Source organism: Eubalaena glacialis, chromosome 5 (assembly GCF_028564815.1).
Source record: "Eubalaena glacialis isolate mEubGla1 chromosome 5, mEubGla1.1.hap2.+ XY, whole genome shotgun sequence".
In the NCBI taxonomy this organism is placed as follows: Eukaryota; Metazoa; Chordata; class Mammalia; order Artiodactyla; family Balaenidae; genus Eubalaena; species Eubalaena glacialis.
In genome coordinates this window covers 28,187,276-28,207,309 of record NC_083720.1, presented here as the reverse complement: position 1 = coordinate 28,207,309, position 20,034 = coordinate 28,187,276, and the positions used below count along the sequence as shown (strand labels likewise).

General features: G+C 36.4%; 1 protein-coding gene across 2 annotated transcripts in view; it reads right to left on the bottom strand.

Moving 5' to 3' along the window:
- The window catches only part of ZGRF1 (zinc finger GRF-type containing 1), a 64,327-nt gene extending 46,870 nt beyond the window's left edge, over positions 1 to 17,457 (bottom strand). For both annotated transcript variants that reach the window (XM_061191143.1, XM_061191144.1), the window contains exons 1-5: positions 17,375 to 17,457; positions 16,167 to 16,247; positions 10,215 to 10,274; positions 7,929 to 8,114; positions 5,409 to 7,620 (exon numbers count right to left, since the gene is read on the bottom strand). In XM_061191143.1, the coding sequence (XP_061047126.1) occupies positions 5,409 to 7,620; positions 7,929 to 8,114; positions 10,215 to 10,274; positions 16,167 to 16,247; positions 17,375 to 17,395 (2,560 nt within the window). In that variant the 5' untranslated portion in view covers positions 17,396 to 17,457. The remainder of the gene's footprint in view (positions 1 to 5,408; positions 7,621 to 7,928; positions 8,115 to 10,214; positions 10,275 to 16,166; positions 16,248 to 17,374) is intronic.
- Positions 17,458 to 20,034: the final 2,577 nt, after the last annotated feature.

Sequence of the window (20,034 nt, the reverse complement as noted above, 5' to 3'; positions counted from 1 at the left end):
CAAGCAGCTCATGCAGCTCAATATCAGAAACACAAACAACCCAATCCAAAAATGGGCAGAAGACCTAAATAGACCAAAGAAGATATAGATTGCCAACAAACACATGAAAGGGTGCTCAACATCACTAATCACTAGAGAAATGCACATCAAAACTACAGTGAGGTAACACCTCACACCAGTCAGAATGGCCATCATCAAAAAATCTACAAACGATAAATGCTGGAGAGGTTGTGGAGAAAAGGGAACCCTCTTGCACTGGTGGTGGGAATGTAAATTGATACAGCCACTAAGGAGAACAGTATGGAGGTTCCTTAAAAAACTAAAAATAGAACTACCATACAACCCAGCAATCCCACTACTGGGCATATATCCTAAGAAAACCATAATTCAAAAAGAATCATGTACCACAATATTCATTGCAGCACTATTTACAACAGCCTGGACATGGAAGCAACCTAAGTGTCCATCAACAGATGAATGGATAAAGGAGATGTGGCACATATATACAATGGAACATTACTCAGCCATAAAAAGAAGCAAAATTGAGTTATTTGTAGTGAGGTGGATGGACCTACAGTCGGTCATACAGAGTGAAGTAAGTCAGAAAGGGAAAAACAAATACGGTATGCTAACGCATATATATGGAATCTAGAAAAAAAAAATGGTTCTCATGAACCTAGGGGCAGGACAGGAATAAAGATGCAGACGTAGAGAATGGACTTGAGGACATGGGGAGGGCGAAGGATAAGCTGGGACAAAGTGACAGAGTAACAATGACATATGTACACTACCAAATGTAAAATAGATAGCTAGTGGAAGCAGCTGCATAGCACAGGGAGATCAGCTCGGTGCTGTGCGACCACCTAGAGGGGTGGGATGAGGAGGGTGGGAGGGAGACGCAAGAGGGAAGGGATATAGGGATATACGTATGCATATAGCTGATTCACTCTGTTATACAGCAGAAGCTAACACAACATTGTAAAGCAATTATACTCCAATAAAGATGTTAAAGGAAAAAAGGAAAAAAAATGAAAGGAAAGTGCATAAAGGAACAAAAAAAGGAGAACAGGGTGGCTAGGCCAAACCACCTTATCAGGTATCTGTTTAAAATGGGATTTTTCCCTTAAAAGAAATTCAATAATCTCAGTTTCTTGCAAAGTCACCAATAAGACTATAATTTTAGTGATAACTACCGTTAAAAAAAATAGCCATCGGGCTTCCCTGGTGGCGCAGTGGTTGAGAGTCTGCCTGCTAATGCAGGGGACACGGGTTCGAGCCCTGGTCTGGGAAGATCCCACATGCCGCGGAGCAACTGGGCCCGTGAGCCACAACTACTGAGCCTGCGCTCCGCAACGGGAGGGGCCGCGATAGTGAAAGGCCCGCGCACCACGATGAAGAGTGGCCCCCGCACCGCGATGAAGAGTGGCCCCCGCTTGCCGCAACTAGAGAAAGCCCTCGCACGAAACGAAGACCCAACACAGCCAAAAATAAATAAATAAAGTAGCTATTAATTAAAAAAAAAAAAAATAGCCATATCCAGTGCAAACTTCACTTTTTGCCAATTGTTACTTTTGGTTTCATTATTTTCCTGTAAACATTCAGACTATACTAAATGAAACAAAAATAAGTGGATTTTGGAACTTGAGGTTATTTATAAAAGGAATTTTAAAAAGGCACTGGATGAAAATTATTTTTCCCTTTACTGCCTTCACTCAAGAATAAAATTCTAAATTAACATTTCTAAAATATATCCAGTCATCTCACAAACACTTGAATAGAGAAAATGTTTTTTAACACTTTCACACATTCTAAAATGGTGGTAAAACAGATTCTTCTCTAATTCTGTATTAAAATCCATGAAGTCATTTGCTATATTCCAATAAAAAAAAATTCCAATTCTCAAATTGTCTCAAGAAAACCAACTTAATCATTTTTAGAGAAATATATTTATGTCAGAAAATACAGTCAATCCTGATTATTCACAGATTCCGCCTACTTGCTAAAATTTATTTGTAACCCCCAAATCAATACTGTGTTTCTGAGGTCATCTGCAGACATGTAGAGCTACAAAATGTGAGTTGCTGGACATGCACATTCCCAGCTGAGGTAGAACAAGGCGACATGCACATTCCTAGCTGAGGTAGAACAAGGCGACATTCTGCCTTCTAATTCCAGCCCTCATGCTACAAACAAGTGTCCTTTTTGTGATCTATTTAGTACATTTTTCATATTTGGGGGCTTTTTATTGGTGACTTTCCTATTTAAAATGTTCCCTAAGCATAGTGCTGCCTAGTGTTCCTAAGTGCAAGAAGGCTCTGATGTCCTTTATGTAGAAAACATGTGGTAAGTTTCATTTAGGCATGAGTTAGTTACAGTGCTATTGGTCATAAGTTCAGTGTTAATCAATCACCAATATATATTAAATAAGGCATCTTTAAATGAAAACACACATAAAACAAGGTTTTGTACCGATCAGTTGATGAAAATGTTCTGACCAGAGGTTTGAAGGAACCTAACCCTGCATTTCTCCAAAAAGCAATGGCCTATTTTTCACTAATCCACTGTTTGGTAACTTTATAGAACATAACCACCACAAATAATGAGAATCAACTGTAATCCTCTATTCCAACTTGATAAGAAAAAAGAATAAATTTCCCAAAACTAAATTCTATAATTTCTAAACCTTCCTGTTAGGAATTTATATCCTTATATGACATTGCATAACTACATCTACCCATATGTATTTTTCAATAGGTTTCTTATTTTTAATTTTTTAGAAAATAAACCGTAAGGACTTCCCTGGTGGCACAGTGGTTAAGAATCCGCCTGCCAATGCAGGGGACACAGGTTCCAGCCCCAGGCCGGGAAGATCCCACATGCCGTGGAGCAACTAAGCCCATGCGTCACAACTACTGAGCCTGCGCTCTAGAGCCCATGATTCACAACTACCGAGCCCGCATGCCACAACTACTGAAGCCTGCGTGCCTAGAACCCGTGCTCTGCAACAGAAGAAACCACCACAATGAGAAGCCCGCGCACCACAACGAAGAGTAGCCCCCCGCTTGCCACAGCTAGAGAAAGCCCACAAGCAGCAACGAAGACCCAATGCAGCCAAAAATAAATAAATAAATTTATTTTTTTAAAAAAGAAAATAAACTGTAATAATAGTCATCATATTTAACTACATTTGAAAGAAACATTTTACTAGGTACAATAATTTACTCCTATTTTTCTCAGGGATGCCTTGAGATATTCAAAGAAGAGTTCAATTTTAACTTTTGAGTACACTGTTCATTCACATTCATGTGTACATAATATTTATGTCCTATAATATTATTTTTCTTAAAAAAAAATGCTATTGGCAACGTACCACAAGCCAAGTCAAAAGACCAATCAATGACATACTGAAAGAAAATATCTGCAACATAGATAAAGGGCTGCTATTTCTAATATATAAAGAGCTCTTCCAAGTAAAAGAGAATAAAAGACCAACAACCATTAAAAGACTGGACAAAAGAGTAGAGCAGACAATTCATGAAAAAAGACATACAAATGATGCTTAAACATATGAAAAGCTCAATTTCACTTGTAGTGATAGAAATACAAATTTAAAATACACTCTCATTTCTCATCTATTAGATTGGTAAAAATTCAAAAGCTTGGCAAAATACTCTACTGGCAATGCTATGGAGAAACAGGCACTCTCATACATTATTGGTGGGAATGAGAAATGGTATGATTCCTTTGAGAGAATTTTGAAGTATCTAACAAAGACACACCTTTACCCAACAACCTTACTGCTAGGAATTTGCCCTGAAGACACACCTGCAGTAACATGCAAAAAGTCCATATAGTTATATAGATACAGATATATGAAGTTACTTATTGTCACATTATTTGCAATAGCAAAATACTGGAGACTGGTTGCAAAAATGATGGTTCTTCCACACAGTAAAATATTATACAGCTATAAACAAATAAAATGAGGATGAGTCCTATGAAGTGATATGTAGTGATTTCCAGGATATATTATTAAGTGAAAAGAAGCAAGGTGCTAAAAAAATACAGAGCACAGTATCTTATGTTGAATAAGGGGAAACAAGAATTTATACAGGGAGGTGTTTATTTTTGCAAAAAATAAAAAATAAAAACCAGACCACAAGTATGATATATTGGTTACCTACAACAGGTAGGAATAGGATGGAAGGCATAAGGAAGGAATCTAGTATATGTTTTTATACAGTTTTGATTTTTGTACTCAGTTAATATTTTATATAGTCAGAAAAAAAATTTTTTAAAAGAATAAACCAACTATATCCTCATACGAAATATAGACGATGAACTTAATTATATTTATATCAAATGATAATATAATCACGGTAAAGAAAAAAAGCACCCAATAACTTTGGAACATAATACTCCAACTCTATACTCTCAGGATATACTCTAAACACAAACAAAGAAACAAAACACAACCAGTTTTAAAAAAAAATGCAAACAAAGAAAAACTCCAAGGAATTTGTAAGCTTTACAAATTTACAAATTTTTTTGCCAGTAGTGATATTGGTTTAACAATTTGGAAACCATTTGGTGTGCACCATAGAATTGAGGAAGTAAATATACTGATGCTGCTGGGCACCAGGACCCTTTCCACTCTGAGAATAAAGAAACACAATTATGGAATGAAGGGAAGAAAGGAAGAACCCTGTGGTTTAGAACTGGAGTTAGAGATATCAATATGAGCTCACGACTTTTTTCTTAAAAAAGTATCTCCGGGCTTCCCTGGTGGCGCAGTGGTTGAGAATCTGCCTGCCAATGCAGGGGACACGAGTTCGAGCCCTGGTCTGGGAGGATCCCACATGCCACGGACCGACTAGGCCCGTGAGCCACAATTACTGAGCCTGCGCATCTGGAGCCTGTGCTCCGCAACAAGAGAGGCCGCAATAGTGAGAGGCCCGCGCACCGCGATGAAGAGTGGCCCCCGCTTGCCGCAACTAGAGAAAGCCCTCGCACAGAAACGAAGACCCAACACAGCCAAAAATAAATGAATAAATAAATAAATTAAAAAAAAAAAAAAAAGTATCTCCTAGCACATGACCAAAAATGTATAACGACAGGAATGGATTATAACACACACATATTTGCTTATATGTGCCTATATATGCTTATATACGCATATTTTTGAAAGGATACTCTGGAAGAAGATTGCTAATTCTGAGGAGTGGACTGAAGGGCTGTGGTAGGAAGGAGACTTTTCACTATATTATCTTCTATTAGAGTTGATTTTACCAAGTACATGTATTACCTATTTAAATACCATGTAATTCTTAATGTAGCCTCCAGAGCAAATATCTTCTCATCCTCTGAACTATAAAAAGAACAATCCAAAACAGACATGACATTCTAACCTTCAGGATTGCTATCTGGCTCATCTGTATGACGAGTTCCTTGTTGTTTAAAAGCGGTATTCCTCTTTTTCAATACTTCCAAGCCTTCCAAAGCCGTACTGTGTTCAGACAATGATTTTAATAGGGAAATGCTATTTACTAATCTGGAAAGTTCTGAAGAATGTCTAGGATTATTCCAGTATTGTTTGCTTTCTCCAGCAGTTTCTACATCAATATGGTCCTGGGGTAAACTTCTAGTCCTTCCCAAGTCTTCAGATTCAGGAATATGTGATTCTGTGTCTTTGGAAATAGGATGTTTTTTTCCCAAAGGGTAAAGCAAAGAATTGGAAACTTGGGTATGTGATTTATCAAGTGCAATACATTCTTCAGAGTGAATCTGACTGGCATGTAATAGCTGGATACTGTTGTCACTGCTAGAGGTTAATGGTAAAACCTGTTTGGTATTTTTGTCCAAGTCACTTCCCATAATAAAAGGCCGAGGCGGAGCCTGTTCTGTAAATGGGTTTTTTTCAGTATTCTGATGAGTGGCTATGTTTAAAAAATGAGGAACATGTAAATTTGTGTTTATACTTTCAGATTTATTTGGGAATGAAGCACTAATAGATTTATTACTGCCTTCATTATTTTCTGCATATACATCATCAGTCCACTCTAAAGATGAGTCAAAATTGCTTAATGTGTCACTCCACTCCTCCTCTATTTCTTTTCCAGTGTTTCCAGCTTTCCAAGGTCCTCTGTCAAAACCTACACAAGTTTTATCACAAAACTGTGATGGCAGAATCTCTTTCATGGGAAATGTCTCTGATAGTTTGCCCCCAGTAGACGTTAAGAGGGGCAAGTGTTCACTGCCAACTTCTTGACAGCTTATATTCTCACATCTTGAATGGCTGTCATTGATCAAAGTTTCTTTTACCCAACCCTCTGAATCCTGGGAAATTCTGTTGCTTTCCTGTGATTCCTCCTCAGTGTCACTGGTTTCAAAATTCTTTAGATTAAATGTGACCTCCACAAGTGGCTGTGTTACATTACTCATAGGTTCATGAATATTATTAAGGAGTTCATTATTAGTACTACTTTTAGAAAATATGTCAGTATTATCATCAGAGATCCCAGAATTGTTACTTAGTGAAGATTCAATTTGTAGATGTTTATACTCCTTTTCTGGTGTTCCATGTATATCTATCTCCTGAGCTTTTTTTCTAATGAGAATTGATCCTTTTATGCCCATCTGGTCATTTTGATTAAGAGGTCTTTTATTATTTTCTTGAATGTCAGATTCTGATAACAAGCCATCATTTTCTGCGTTACTACAGGTAACTGGTAAGCTGCTGCTTTCACAGAATGAACGAATTTCTAATTTTCCTTCTTGATCCCAGGTTTGATCATTATCATCTACTGACTTGTCTTCGTTATAGTTTTTTCCATTTTCAGCACCTGTTTCAAAGAACTGTATCCTTTTTTGCACCAAAAGGTCTTTCAAGTTTAAATTACCAACTCGGGCCTTGGGTTTTTTTTCTATATCATTTCCATCTACTGTAGAGGAATGTATAGGCGAACTCTGTGAGGATAAATACATGGCCCACCGGCTTTTATTTCTCATGGTATTTTCTGATTGATGCTGGTAGTGTAAACTTTCTGTGCTCTTCACCTCAGCGTACTCTTCCTGTTCAATTAAGCACTTTGGTTTAGTAGGAATTTTTAAACTTCCTTGTGGTTGCATCTGAGGGAAATGTCCTGTAATCTCAGAATTTAGTTCCTTAGATGTACTAGTTGATTTGGACTTCAGAAGAGCTAATATTTGGGCTTTGCTTCTAATATTTTGTGAAACTCCTGAACAATGAGATACCAAACTATCTCTTTTCATGGGCTCATTGGTCAGTAAAGAATCTGAATGCTTATTTACAAAACTGACAGGAGAGCAAAAATAATTTTCTTCACACAGCATTTCTGGGTTAACCTTGAAGGACGAAGTAGAGACAAGTGAAGAAAAAGGTATGCCATTTCTCTCTCTGTTCTTGTAAGTGACAATGTTCTCAGGGTCTGTTGGTATATTATTTATATCTTTCTTGCCAACTGTAGAAAACAAAGGAGGTGTGCTGTAGAATGGAGAAAGAAAAATAGGACCAGGCTTCTTAGCTTCAAATGAAGCAGCTGATTCATTATTTTCTGTAATAACCATTTTCTTTGGCACTTGACGTGGTCCTTGAAAACCCTAAAAATATTAAACAATTATTAGCTGTTCTATAACTTATAAAGAAAATGTAAAATGAACTGACTAAAAAAAAAAGAAAAAGGAATGTGGATGCTTTACAAGGTAAAGTAATAATTAAGATATAAAGTTTGCTAAGCTAAAATGCAAACACTCATTTGTATTAAGATTAAGGTTTACTTCCTTTCTACCTAAGCATATACTATGAAGCACTGTTTTAATCATACAGTACAATAGCTTCACAATTCACTACTTCTTAAAACAATTTTAGAAATATATATTGATTCATTATTTTCAACAGAGAAACTTACAGCAAACTTCCTTTTTAAACCAGCAGGCTGACACCCAAGGGACCGGCCAGAAGATATAAACTTCTTTGAATTCAATGCTGGTGCTTCTTTAACAACATCCTGTTTGACAGCTGTGCTTCCAGTAACTTTAACCTCCTCAACTGTGATTAAGTATCGATCACTTTCTAAATCATCTCCAGCTTTCACCTAAATTTTAAAGAATTAACATCAAGATCATATACATCTAATTATTTGATTACCTATGTATTCCAATAAGCTTCTAGCACAAGCAAAGACACAATGGATATTCAATAAATAGTTGTTGAATGAATGAATCGATAACTAAATTACTGATTACTATGCAGTAGTTAACTATCAACAAGCACAAAAAAAAGTAATACAACAAAAAAAATTCACTAATTTGTTTATTCAACCGTATATATTAGGGGGACTTCCCTGGTGGCGCAGTGGTTAAGAATCTGCCTGGCAATGCAGGGGACACGGGTTCGAGCCCTGGTCTGGGAAGATCCCACATGCCATGGAGCAACTAAGCCCGTGCACCACAACTACTGAGCCGGCACTCCAGAGCCCGCGAGCCCCAACTACTGAAGCCCTCATGCCTAGAGCCCATGCTCCGCAACAAGAGAAGCCACCTCAACGAGAAGCTCGTGCACAGCAACAAAGAGTAGCCCCCGTTCGCCGCAACTAGAGAAAGCCCGCACACAGCAACGAAGACCCAACACAACCAAAAATAAATAAATGAATAAATAAATAAATAAATTATATTTTAAAAAAATACATATTAGGGACCTATATGAGAACTTTTGTTACATGCTGGGGATACAAAGACAAGCAAGGAAAAGATGCCTCCTCTCAATTCACCTAGAATTCGTAAAACTAAATGTAATTTTTAAATTAGAGCTATTAGGGACTTCCCTGGTGGCGCAGTGGTTAAGAATCTGCCTGCCAACGCAGGGGACACGGGTTTGAGCCCTGGTCTGGGAAGATCCCCTATGCCGCAGAGCAAGTAAGCCCGTGCACCACAACTACTGAGCCTGCACTCTAGAGCCCGTGAGCCACAACTACTGAGCCCACGCACCTGGAGCCCGTATTCGCAACAAGAGAAGCCACTGCAATGAGAAGCCCGCGCACCGCAAGGAAGAGTAGCCCCCGCTCGCCACAACTAGAGAAAGCCCGTGCGCAGCAACAAAGGCCCAATGCAACTAAAAAAAATTAATTAAAAAAAAATTAGAGCTATTAAATAATCAGTTATATATATCTTTATAAATTAATGTGAATTAGATACATACTCATAATTATCACAAATTATTATAAATTGTTAGTTACTTAATCATATTCCCAAGAAAGCATTTTTAATCACTTTAATAAACAAATACAGCACTTGCCACCACTTCTGGCTGCAGCATAAAAATAAGATTATCAACCTAGTTGATAATATACAAAATCTGTGTATTATCACAGATAATGTGCTCAATCTTTACTCATGAAATAATTTTAAGTGAAATAATAACAACAGTCATTACCATCACTAAGTATCTACTAAAACAGTGCTTCTCCAAGACCCTCTTTTGGTAAGTATAAAAATTCTACAACCACTACTGTCATAAAATTTAAAAACAGATTAAGTACCATGGCCAAAATCAACACAGTGATAATAAGAATATGCACTTTGATAATCACTGTACTAAACTGCTAGGCACTTTGCGTAAGCTATTTCTAACTTTCCCACCAACCGAGTAGTCTGTCTCCAGTCTACATTTGATGGTAGAGAAGCTGAACACAGAGAGGTTAGGTTAGCTAGGAAGTATGTGAAAGTGGGAAATAAACCAAGAACAAACAAATTCTAATATCCTTATTCTTTACACTAAAATACTCCCTTCCATTTTCCAACAGAGGAAAACATGGAATAAATATTTGAGAAAATATTTTAAATAGGAATAATTTCACAAAATATATCCCACTGTAGGTCTCTGCTTATCAAAACCACATAATAGATTTAGAGTCACTTTCTGGGTTCAAATCCCAGCCTTACCACTTTAACTCTATAAGCATGGGCAAGTTATTTAAACTTTCAGTACTATACTCCTAATCTATAAAAATCACAGGGTTGTATAAAGATTAAATGAAACAATATCTAAAAGCTTTTAGCAGAGTCTGGCTAATAATAAATGTTCAATAGATACTAGCTATAATTATTAGTATTAGTACCATTACTATATTATTTAACAATATTCACAAAGGAACTAAGATTTAACAATAACTTAAAAATAAGATAAATTAAAATACCTCAAGGCACTTAAGAAATAAACTCTCCAAACATTCTCCTTTGTCATCGTATAGAATTGCCTATATTAGAACAAAAAAAGTGTTAAAAGTGTTAAACAGGGACACAACACAATTCCACTTTCTTAAACATCTTCAAAGCAAATCAAAAATTGTTATATAAGTAAATCATGTAATGAAAGGATTACCCACTTTGTAAACTTGGATTAGAAAGTGCATCTTTCTCAAATGTTTACTAAGCATCCATTCAGTGTGTGTAAGAGAGCAAAGGCATACACATAAATTCAAGAACTTATTCCCTACCAGGAGAATCTTGGAATGGAATCAGGGAGAAGACAGAATTGGAATGAGTTACAGGAGGCAAAACAGGAAACACGATCAGTAAAGAGATTATTGTAATGGTGTGATATGAAGGATCAAGGAGATAATTAGAGCTTGAAATAAGTCATTAGCACTGGGATAAGACAATTGTATAAGAGGCATAAAGAGTAAAACTTTTCGAACATGCAGGATATGGGAGAAAAAGGAAACTAAGGTGATTATCATTTTCTGGCTTTCTCCTCGTGTCTCTCTAGCTCTCTAGCCATTTTTCATAGCAGCTTCTCTACTAGCCCCTTAAACATTGCTGTTTCCATCACTTTGGATAATAGTTAGCAGTTCCTTAAAAGATTGAACACAGAGTTACCACATGATCCAGCAATTCCAGTCCTAAGTACGATATACGTACAGAGAAATGAAACATGTCTTCAGAAAAACTTGCATACGAATGTTCAGAGCAGCATTGTTCACAATACCAAAAAGTAGAAACAACTCAAAAGTTCATCAATTGATGCATGGATAAACAAAGTGGGATATATCCATAAAGTAGAATATTATTCAGCAATAAAAAGGAATAAAGTATTGGTACATGCTTCAACATGGATGAACCTTGAAAACATGCTAAATGAAAGAAGTCATTCGCAAAAGACTACTTATTGTATCATTCCATTCATGTGAATAGTCCAGGATATGCAAATGTGTCAAGACAGTAAGTAGATTAGGACTGGGGGTTGGGTACTGAGTAGTGCCTTTATGGTATTTCTTTCTGGGGTGACAAAAATATTCTAAAATTAGACTGCGGTAATATTTGCAAAACTCTGTGAATATATCAAGTTGTATACTTCAAATGGGTGTAATGAAAAATGTGTGAATTATATCTCAATAAAGCAGTTAAAAATTTTGGTATTTCTAAGGTCTCCTACCTTTTCTTCTCTACTCTTTACATTCTATTCTCCATCCTTGAGCATATTATTCACAAAAATCATGTCACACTTCTGCTCAAATGTCTCCACAGCTCCCAAAGAATAAGACAACAGTCCCTACGTTAGCCAATAAGGCCTACATAGTCCCCTTTATCTTCATCCTTACCCTTGCTCACTCTACTTGTCGTTTGCCTAACTCACTAGATATACATCTTCATTTAGTTTACTGGTCTGTCTCCTCCATGTTATTTCCACAAAGTCAGGGATTTAACTGTTTTGTTACCTGCTGCCTCCGCTAGAACAGTGTGTAACTCATAACAGGTGCTCAAAAAGTATTTGTTAAATAAATAAATGAACGAATCCACTCCAGGAGCTTCAAATATCATCTAAATGCCAAGTACTCCCAATCTACATCAGTAGCCCAAAACTGTTTCCTGAGTTCCAGGTCCCTATCGCCAATTACTTGAGTGTTTTGATGACACTGCAAATTCGGTATGTTCAAAATGAAACTGAAAATCTTCATTGTTCCCCCTAAACTTGCTTTTCTTTTTCAGATATCCTATCTCACTCAATACCATAATCATAATACAGAAACCTGAAAGTCATTCTGGATTCTCTTCACCTTCCATATCCAAGACCTTAAGATTCTATAATATTTTCACAATTTCTCTCTAATCATCCTTTCTCTCCATTGTCAGTGCTAAGGCCTCCTTGGTCAGACCCCCATCACTCTTCATCTACATTATTCTATAGCCTCTTTATTATAACTGTCTTCCTAAATCCAATCTTTCATCCTACATAACGTAAAAGGTATGTTAGACATTGCTGCCAGAGTGATCTTTCTAAAACAGAGACATGATTATGTCATTCTTCTGCTCCTAATTCTTCACTGGCTCCTCAAGCTGAGCACACAAAGTCCTTCATGATATGGCTCCTGCCTACCTCTTTAGCTGTGTATTCTACAGTTTCCCCACATGGGACCTTCATTCCAGCCAGAGTCAATTGTTTATAGTTCCCCAGAAATATTTCACACTGTTCCACACCTCCACACCGTTACAGCAATGACACCATCTTCAGCTCCCCTCCTTCCGACCTATCAATTTTGTTTACAAAACAAAACAAATACTCAAAAGAATACTCTTCATCTGGAAAGACTTCTCTGAACCAGAGTCAAATTTTGATGTCTCTCATTTGTAATCTCATAGACCCTTAAGCATATCTCTGTATATACTCTAATCCTTAGGCGCTTAGATAAAATTCCCTTGAAGACAAAAACTATAACAGTTACTATTTATTGCATGCTTAAAATGTGCCAGGTACTTCGTTAAGAGGTTTATTTGTTTTCTTATTTAATCCTCAAGAAGACTTTACGAAGTATCATTTTCCCCATTTTACAAAGAAGAGACTATACGCCTTGAGGGACTAAATAACTTGCCAAGATTACACATCTAGTAAGTGAAGAGCAGGATTCAGGCTAATGTCTATTTGACATTAACTGCCCTTCTACACTGCTTCCATACGTCTTATTTGAATTTTCCCACTGCCCAGCAGCAATATATGTTTACTGAATGATGACTCAGTTAATGGAAGATGAATAACCCTGACAGTAAGAATCTGAATACATAGAGAAAAGGCATTACTAGCAAGAAAAATACTGTAAGCAATAGCTTGGATTTGGAAACAAGGGTTAGGATATGAGATTATTAATTTTCCTGGATCATAGAAAAACTCTCTGGGATTAACTTGTATTTATCTTGCTTTCCTGTAACCTACCAGTGTGAGGTACATAATGGACACTCAATAAATATAAGCTATAGTTGAAGATAAAGTTGGATAATACCACTAGCATAACCTTAATACTTATGATTTTGTATCAAAAGAAGACATGAAAGATAGGCAGAATCCAATCATATGTCTTTTTAACATAACACAAACTCTATAAGATTTTAAAGACTTGGCCCTAACTGAATAGGAAGAACACCCAAAAACACCCCCCAGAGTTTTACAGAACAGCATTGGACAGTGAATGGATTAATTAGTTTAAAAGTATCTAGCCTGTTTGACTTAAGTTGACTAAATATTAAGCTAGGACTCAACTAAAAGTTAAACTAAACTATGTTTATAAACTGAATAGGATCTGTAAGCTGAAATTGAAGGCTTAAGGCAAAACTAGTTTTTCTTTTACTTTTCTGGTTTTTTGTTGTTGTTTCTTTTGTTTTTGTTTTTGTTTTTAAAGAATAGTGCTCATTTCCTTCCCCACCATCTCTTTTATTTTATTTTCTTTGGCCACGCCGCACAGCTTGCGGGATCTTAGTTCCCCAACCAGGGATTGAACCTGGGCCCTCGGCAGTGAAAGCGCAGAGTCCTAACCACTAGACCACCAGGGAATTCCTACTTTTCTGTTTTAATAAATCAAATGTTAATTTAAAAAATGATAAGTAGTCTTTCTACATTAAAAATTTTCTCTTAGTGATAATTTCAGAGTGATAGATATGCAGAATAAGGACAGAATATGGAGATCTTTAACTGCTGGCTTCATTCAGGAGGCCACAATCTTGTCAATGTGTCCTATATGTTATCAACTCATCTATAATAAAGTTCTTCTTTTAAATTAGTAATATTAAAAGAAACAATAGAATGGTTAGGGCATGGGCTCTGGAGCCAAAATATCTAAATTAATAAACGACTCCTCCACTTTCTAGCTGTAAGATCTATGGGCTTCATCTCTCTGAGCCTCAGCTTCATCATCAATAAAATAAAGATAAAAATAGTACCTAACTAATAGGGGAGTTATAAAGACTAAGTAAGTTGATACATTTAAAGCATTATGCCTGGTACATAGTAAGCACTTGATAAGTTTTTTTTAAAGAAATCAAAACAGGGTGATGGGCCAAATAGGTGAAGGGGGTCAAAAGATACAAATATCCACTTACAAAATAAATAAGTCATGGGGATATAATGTACAGTATGGTGACTATAGTTAATAAAACTGTATTGTATATTTGAAAGTTGCTGAGAGTAAATCTTAAAAGCCCTCATCACAAGGAAAAGAAAAGAAAAAGAATTTTTCTAACTATGGATGGTGATGGATGGTAACTAGACTTATTATGATCATTCTGCAATGTATATAAATACCAAATCATTAAGTTGTACACCTGAAACTTAAATAATGTTACATGTCAAAAGTATACCTCAATAAAATAAATGACTACAGCAGATTGCTCTGCGGATGGGCCTCATCCCATCAGTGGAGGGCCTATATAGAACACAACGGCCAAGTAAGAGAAAACTCCTCCTGCCTGACTGTCTTTGAGCTGAGACATCAGTTTTTTCCTACCTTCTGACTCATACTGAAATACTGGCTCTTCCTGGGTCTCAAGCCTGTTGGCATAAAGACTAAAACCACATTATTAGTTCTCCTGGGTCTCCAGCTTGCCAACTACAGATGGTGGGACTCGTCAGCCTCCATGATCACATAAGCCAATTCCTTACAATAAATTTCTGTTTTCTCCATAGAGAGAGTGACAAAGAGAGAGAGACAATTTATACATCTTTATATATAAGAGCATGTAGGCCTGAGTCCTGAGTAAAAATTTTAAGTATGGGAAGAGAATGAGCCCACAGAAAATACTCAGAAGTGGGCAGTAAGCAACATCAGGAGAGCATGGTGTCACAGAAGTCAAATGAAGAAGAGGTGTTGTGAAGAATGGAAGAGACAAGGGTGTTAAATAAGGTCACGAGAACTGATAAGAGGAGAACATGAATATTTGACAGATGGAGATAATCAGTGTGGGAAAAGAAACCCAAGGAAGGATCACCATATCTAATAGGGTCAAAGATTATCCTAGTAAATAATTTTCTCAAGACTGATAGGATCATATCATAAAATAACAGATTCAAAGAAAATCCAAAAATAGAAGAATTCTATACATAATTTCAGAAATTGGCAGCTTTTCTAAAATGGTATGTCAACTCTGTATGTGCCATTACACTGTGAGCATTACTGTGTTAGATATATATTTTAATAGTAGTTTTTTCTGTATAGTTAAACTCTTATTACCTGCAAAGAAAAAAGTGTGCTGGGACTTCCCTGGTGGCACAGTGGTTAAGAATCCACCTGCCAATGCAGAGGACATGGGTTCGAGCCCTGGTCCAGGAAGATCCCACATGGAGCAGAACACCTAAGACTGTGCGCCACAACTACTGAGTCTGCGCACTCTAGAGCCCGCGAGCCACAACTACTGAGCCCACGTGCCACAACTACTGAAGCCCGTGCACCTAGAGCCCATGCTCCACAACGAGAAGCCACTGCAACAAGAAGCTCGTGCACTGCAGTGAAGAGTAGCCACCCCCCCCAGCTCAATGCAATTAGAGAAAGCCCGCACGCAGCAACAAAGACCCAATGCAGCCATAAATAAATAAATAAATAAACAAATTTAAAAAAAAAAAAAGAAAGAAAAATGTGTGCCAAAATTCCTGAAGTTTCATAGAAAATCTAATTTTAAAAAAATCAGAAGAAATTAAATAGTATTAACTGAACTTTTATAATGCACAAATGAATCACTGTGGTATGGGAATCATTTGACAACTGTTTTCATATCACATCAGCTTATGGACATATCTAAGATTTTATCATCTACAGAGTTTTCTTAATATTCAATCAAAAGGCAAGAACCCAACTCTTAGACTCCGTAGTCAACTGCTTTCCACTTACTTTGTTTCCTAAGTGAGTGATCTTCAGAATTCCATCTCGCCACACTTTCGACTTCTTCATCTTTTGATGAGTATATAGTACCTTATTTCCAAAAGTACAAAGGAAAGAAATGGTTTCTATTTACAAGTATTAAATGTTATATATTTTTATACCCTTCCTACCTACAAAAAATATTTAAGACATCTTTTATCAAAATAAAAGCACAGATATCATAACAATAACAACAAACACCACCACCAAAAAAAAACCTGGTAGCAAAAGGCAAGGAAGGGGAGAAAGGAGAGGTAAAATCTAAGGAAGAAACTGAAAAGTTAACTGAGCAACAAAAACTATTTTGACCTTCCTAGTCATTTGTGGGATGGAAAAAATTGTACAGTTCTCAAAGTCCAGGAGTACAGAGACTCCTGGAGGTGTCCCCCTCAGACTTTTTCAGGGGTCTGTGAAGTCAAAACTATTTTCATGATGTTGTTTGCATTTCAGTCTCATTCCTTTGGTCATGTACTTAGTAGAAGCTCCCAAGGTTATATATATGCAATATTGCAAGATTCAATTTCCGAATGAATGCAGAAGCAGATCTGAGAATCTAGCGGTCTTCTATTAAGTCAAATATTAAAAGGATTTGCAAAAAATGCATAGCATTGCTACTCTTTACAATATGTTTCTGTTGTTATTGTTTTTGGACCATAAACTTTTCATTAAAAATGTAATCTATGTTAAATGTAACGGGCTTATTATTTTTAATGAATTAATAAACATTTTAAAAATTTCCATTATAATTTCTAATATGAAAGACAGCAATAGATATAAGTCCCATAATCAAAAATTCTTTGGGGTCCTCAATAATTTTTAAAAGTATAAAAGGGTCCTGAGAACCACTAATCTAGAAGAGGTATGCCAGTCCTTCAGGAGAAAGAAATTATTTCCTGGTCCCAAACTTCCAAAGAATTTGTTCCAAAGGACTTTGTATAACCAATGTGTAGGGTTGCCAGACACAATATAGGGCAATATTTGGGACATACATACTTATACTAAAAAATTATTCACTGTTTATCTGAAATTCAAATTTAACTGAGTGTCCTTCTTTTAGGTTTGGGTTTGTTGTTTTTTTTAAAATTTATTTTAGGTTTCTTTGCTAAATCTGGCAAGACATTTGTGAAACATGGAAAGAAGGAAGAAAAAAGGAAATAGTGAAAACTGGTAAGACTTACAATAAATTCTTGGCTTTCCATTGTTTCTTCTGAAATTATATATAGTCAGGTCCAGAAAATAATCAGTGGTCATTCAACAATTTATATCACCTAAAATGAAAATGGCAAAGAATATTCAACCCTGATGAACAGAGTAAGTATCAAATACAATTTTTCCCCCACAAACTCTTGACCAGAGAGATGCATCTAAGTGTCCTGAGACTATGTAACTATCAAGGCAAACACAGGTATAGGGAATTCCCTGACGCTCCAGTGGTTAGGACTCCACAGTTACACTGACGAGGGCCCAGGTTCAATCCCTGGTCAGGGAACTAAGATCCCACAAAAGCCATGTGGCATGGCCAAAAAAAAAAACAAAACCCACAGGTGTAATCAAATTATCTGCCACTGAGGACACGATAGAATAGTGACACTACACTGTAGAAAAAGAATTTGCCAAGTAAAGAGAAAACCAAGTAAAATATATAAAATAATTAGTAGGCTGCAAACATTTTTCCAGCTGCCATAATATGTATCAGAAAATATGATTTTCCCTTCCCCCCAAGCTTGATTCTTTATAGAAAAAGCTTCAATTTTTAAAATTTTCTGAACTGCTACGATCACCACAAGATGGCCCTCTTGCATTTCAAATTTTTCATTTTACATTTTAAAGTCAATATAACACAGTATCTAAGACCAAATATACATTATAATACCTCTCCAAGGAAAAACCTTTCCAATATCATTGCAGTGAGTACTGTAGTTATCCTACGCTATTGGATAAAATTGTTACTGTGGACAAATTTGGAAATCTAAAATCAGAGGGTGAATTGAAGAAGTAAATAGAGATGCCAAAGAAAATTATTTTTAACCACTGCCTTAGGTCCCTGGGCCAACAGCATTAGCATCACCTGGGAACCAGTTAGAAATTCAAATTCTTGGGTCTTGACCTATCAAATTATAAAGTCTGGGGTTGGGGCTGGATAGCCTGTAATTTAACAAGCCCTGCAGGTGATACTGATACATGCTCAAGTTTGAAACCTAGACGGATTCAATAAAGCTATAATTTGCAATTCTGGATTAAATTCATCCTATATACATATAAAATATATAAAAACAGGCCACCTACATATTATTTATAAATCACATATATTTGTACTTACTGCATGCCAGACATTGTGCTAGGCCGAGATACTAAATTGAACAAAATACTATTCCTAGTCTCAAGGAATTTTCAGTATAGCAGGGTAATAAACGGTAATTACAATAAAATGTGGCAGGAATAAGCACAGGAGGGGCACCCAACTCGGTCTAGGGCATCAAACAAGGTTTTCTGGAAGACATAATATCTAAGCTGTAAACTGAAATAATCATTAACCAAGGAAAAATGCCAGGGAAGGTATTTCCAAATAGGAATCAACATGTCCAAAAGCCTGTGGAAGACACAGCAAGGCATAATCAAGGAACTCTAGTACAATCAAGTGTAAGATAGTGAGTTGTGACAGATAACACTGAAAAAGTGAACAATAACAGGATTCAAGGGGCCTTCTATTTTATGCTAAGTTGTCTGGACTTTCTATAAAGACAGTAGGAGGCCAAGGCAGGATTTTAAGAATAAGATTACATAATGTGACTTGGGTTTTACACAGATTGCTCTGGCTGCCAAATGGAGAAAGGGTGTGGCAAGGGGTACGCAAATGAGATGTGAATACTTGCCCCACGACACAGTGCACAGGACAGGACCCAGACCTACAGAGGCACTGCGTTTCAGAAATATAACTCCCATATCCGATATCCCTCCCCTGCAGCCCACGGGATTGCTAGACGCCCAATGAATGCCAAGAAGATAACAGAGAGGTCCAGAGAAATACATCATTCACTGCTGCTTTTATAGCAACTTGCTTCTAGTCACTGAATGGGTTAGACATTCTATATATGTAGGTAAGACTACATGGTGTCAAAACAATGCTTGGCATGTGGCAGTTGTTAACATTAGGTCCCTTTAATAACAGCTATTATTTACTCAGTGCAATTATATGCTAGACACTGTTAAAATGCTTTAAATGTTCACACCTTATGGTATAGATACTATTTTTTATATTCATTTTACAAAATAGGAAACTGAAGTGCATAATAGGTATGTAATTTGCCTAAGATCATGAAGTAAATAAATGGCAGATTCAGAATTCAAAACTAAGTAGTCTAAATTCTGGTGCTCATATTCACAAAAACTACATTATGTGACTATTGGTTGAACACCTACTGTATCAGGCAGGAATGGGACTAGATACTTTACATATAATATTTATCAGTCTCATAATCCTGAAAAGTAGTTATTACCATCACAATTTACATATTAGAAATCCAGTATTTACTAATTTAGGATTGCTTATATGCTATTTACAAATTGCAAAATAAAATTTCCCATTGTTTTCCTAAATTAGAAATATTACTTGTTTAAAATTTAAAAGGAACTGAGGAGGTCCAAACTCATATATGTGGTAAGTTAGTTTATAGGACTAGACATCGGAAAAAAAAAAAAAAAAAGGCTAACTGGATCTTAAAATATTTAGAAGAAGCCCTAATTCCCACATTCAAAGGTGAGTCAACACCCCTTTCTTACCATTAAACAGGAAAAACGTTTTTAGCGAAAAGCATCATATATTTCAGTGAGGTGCAAA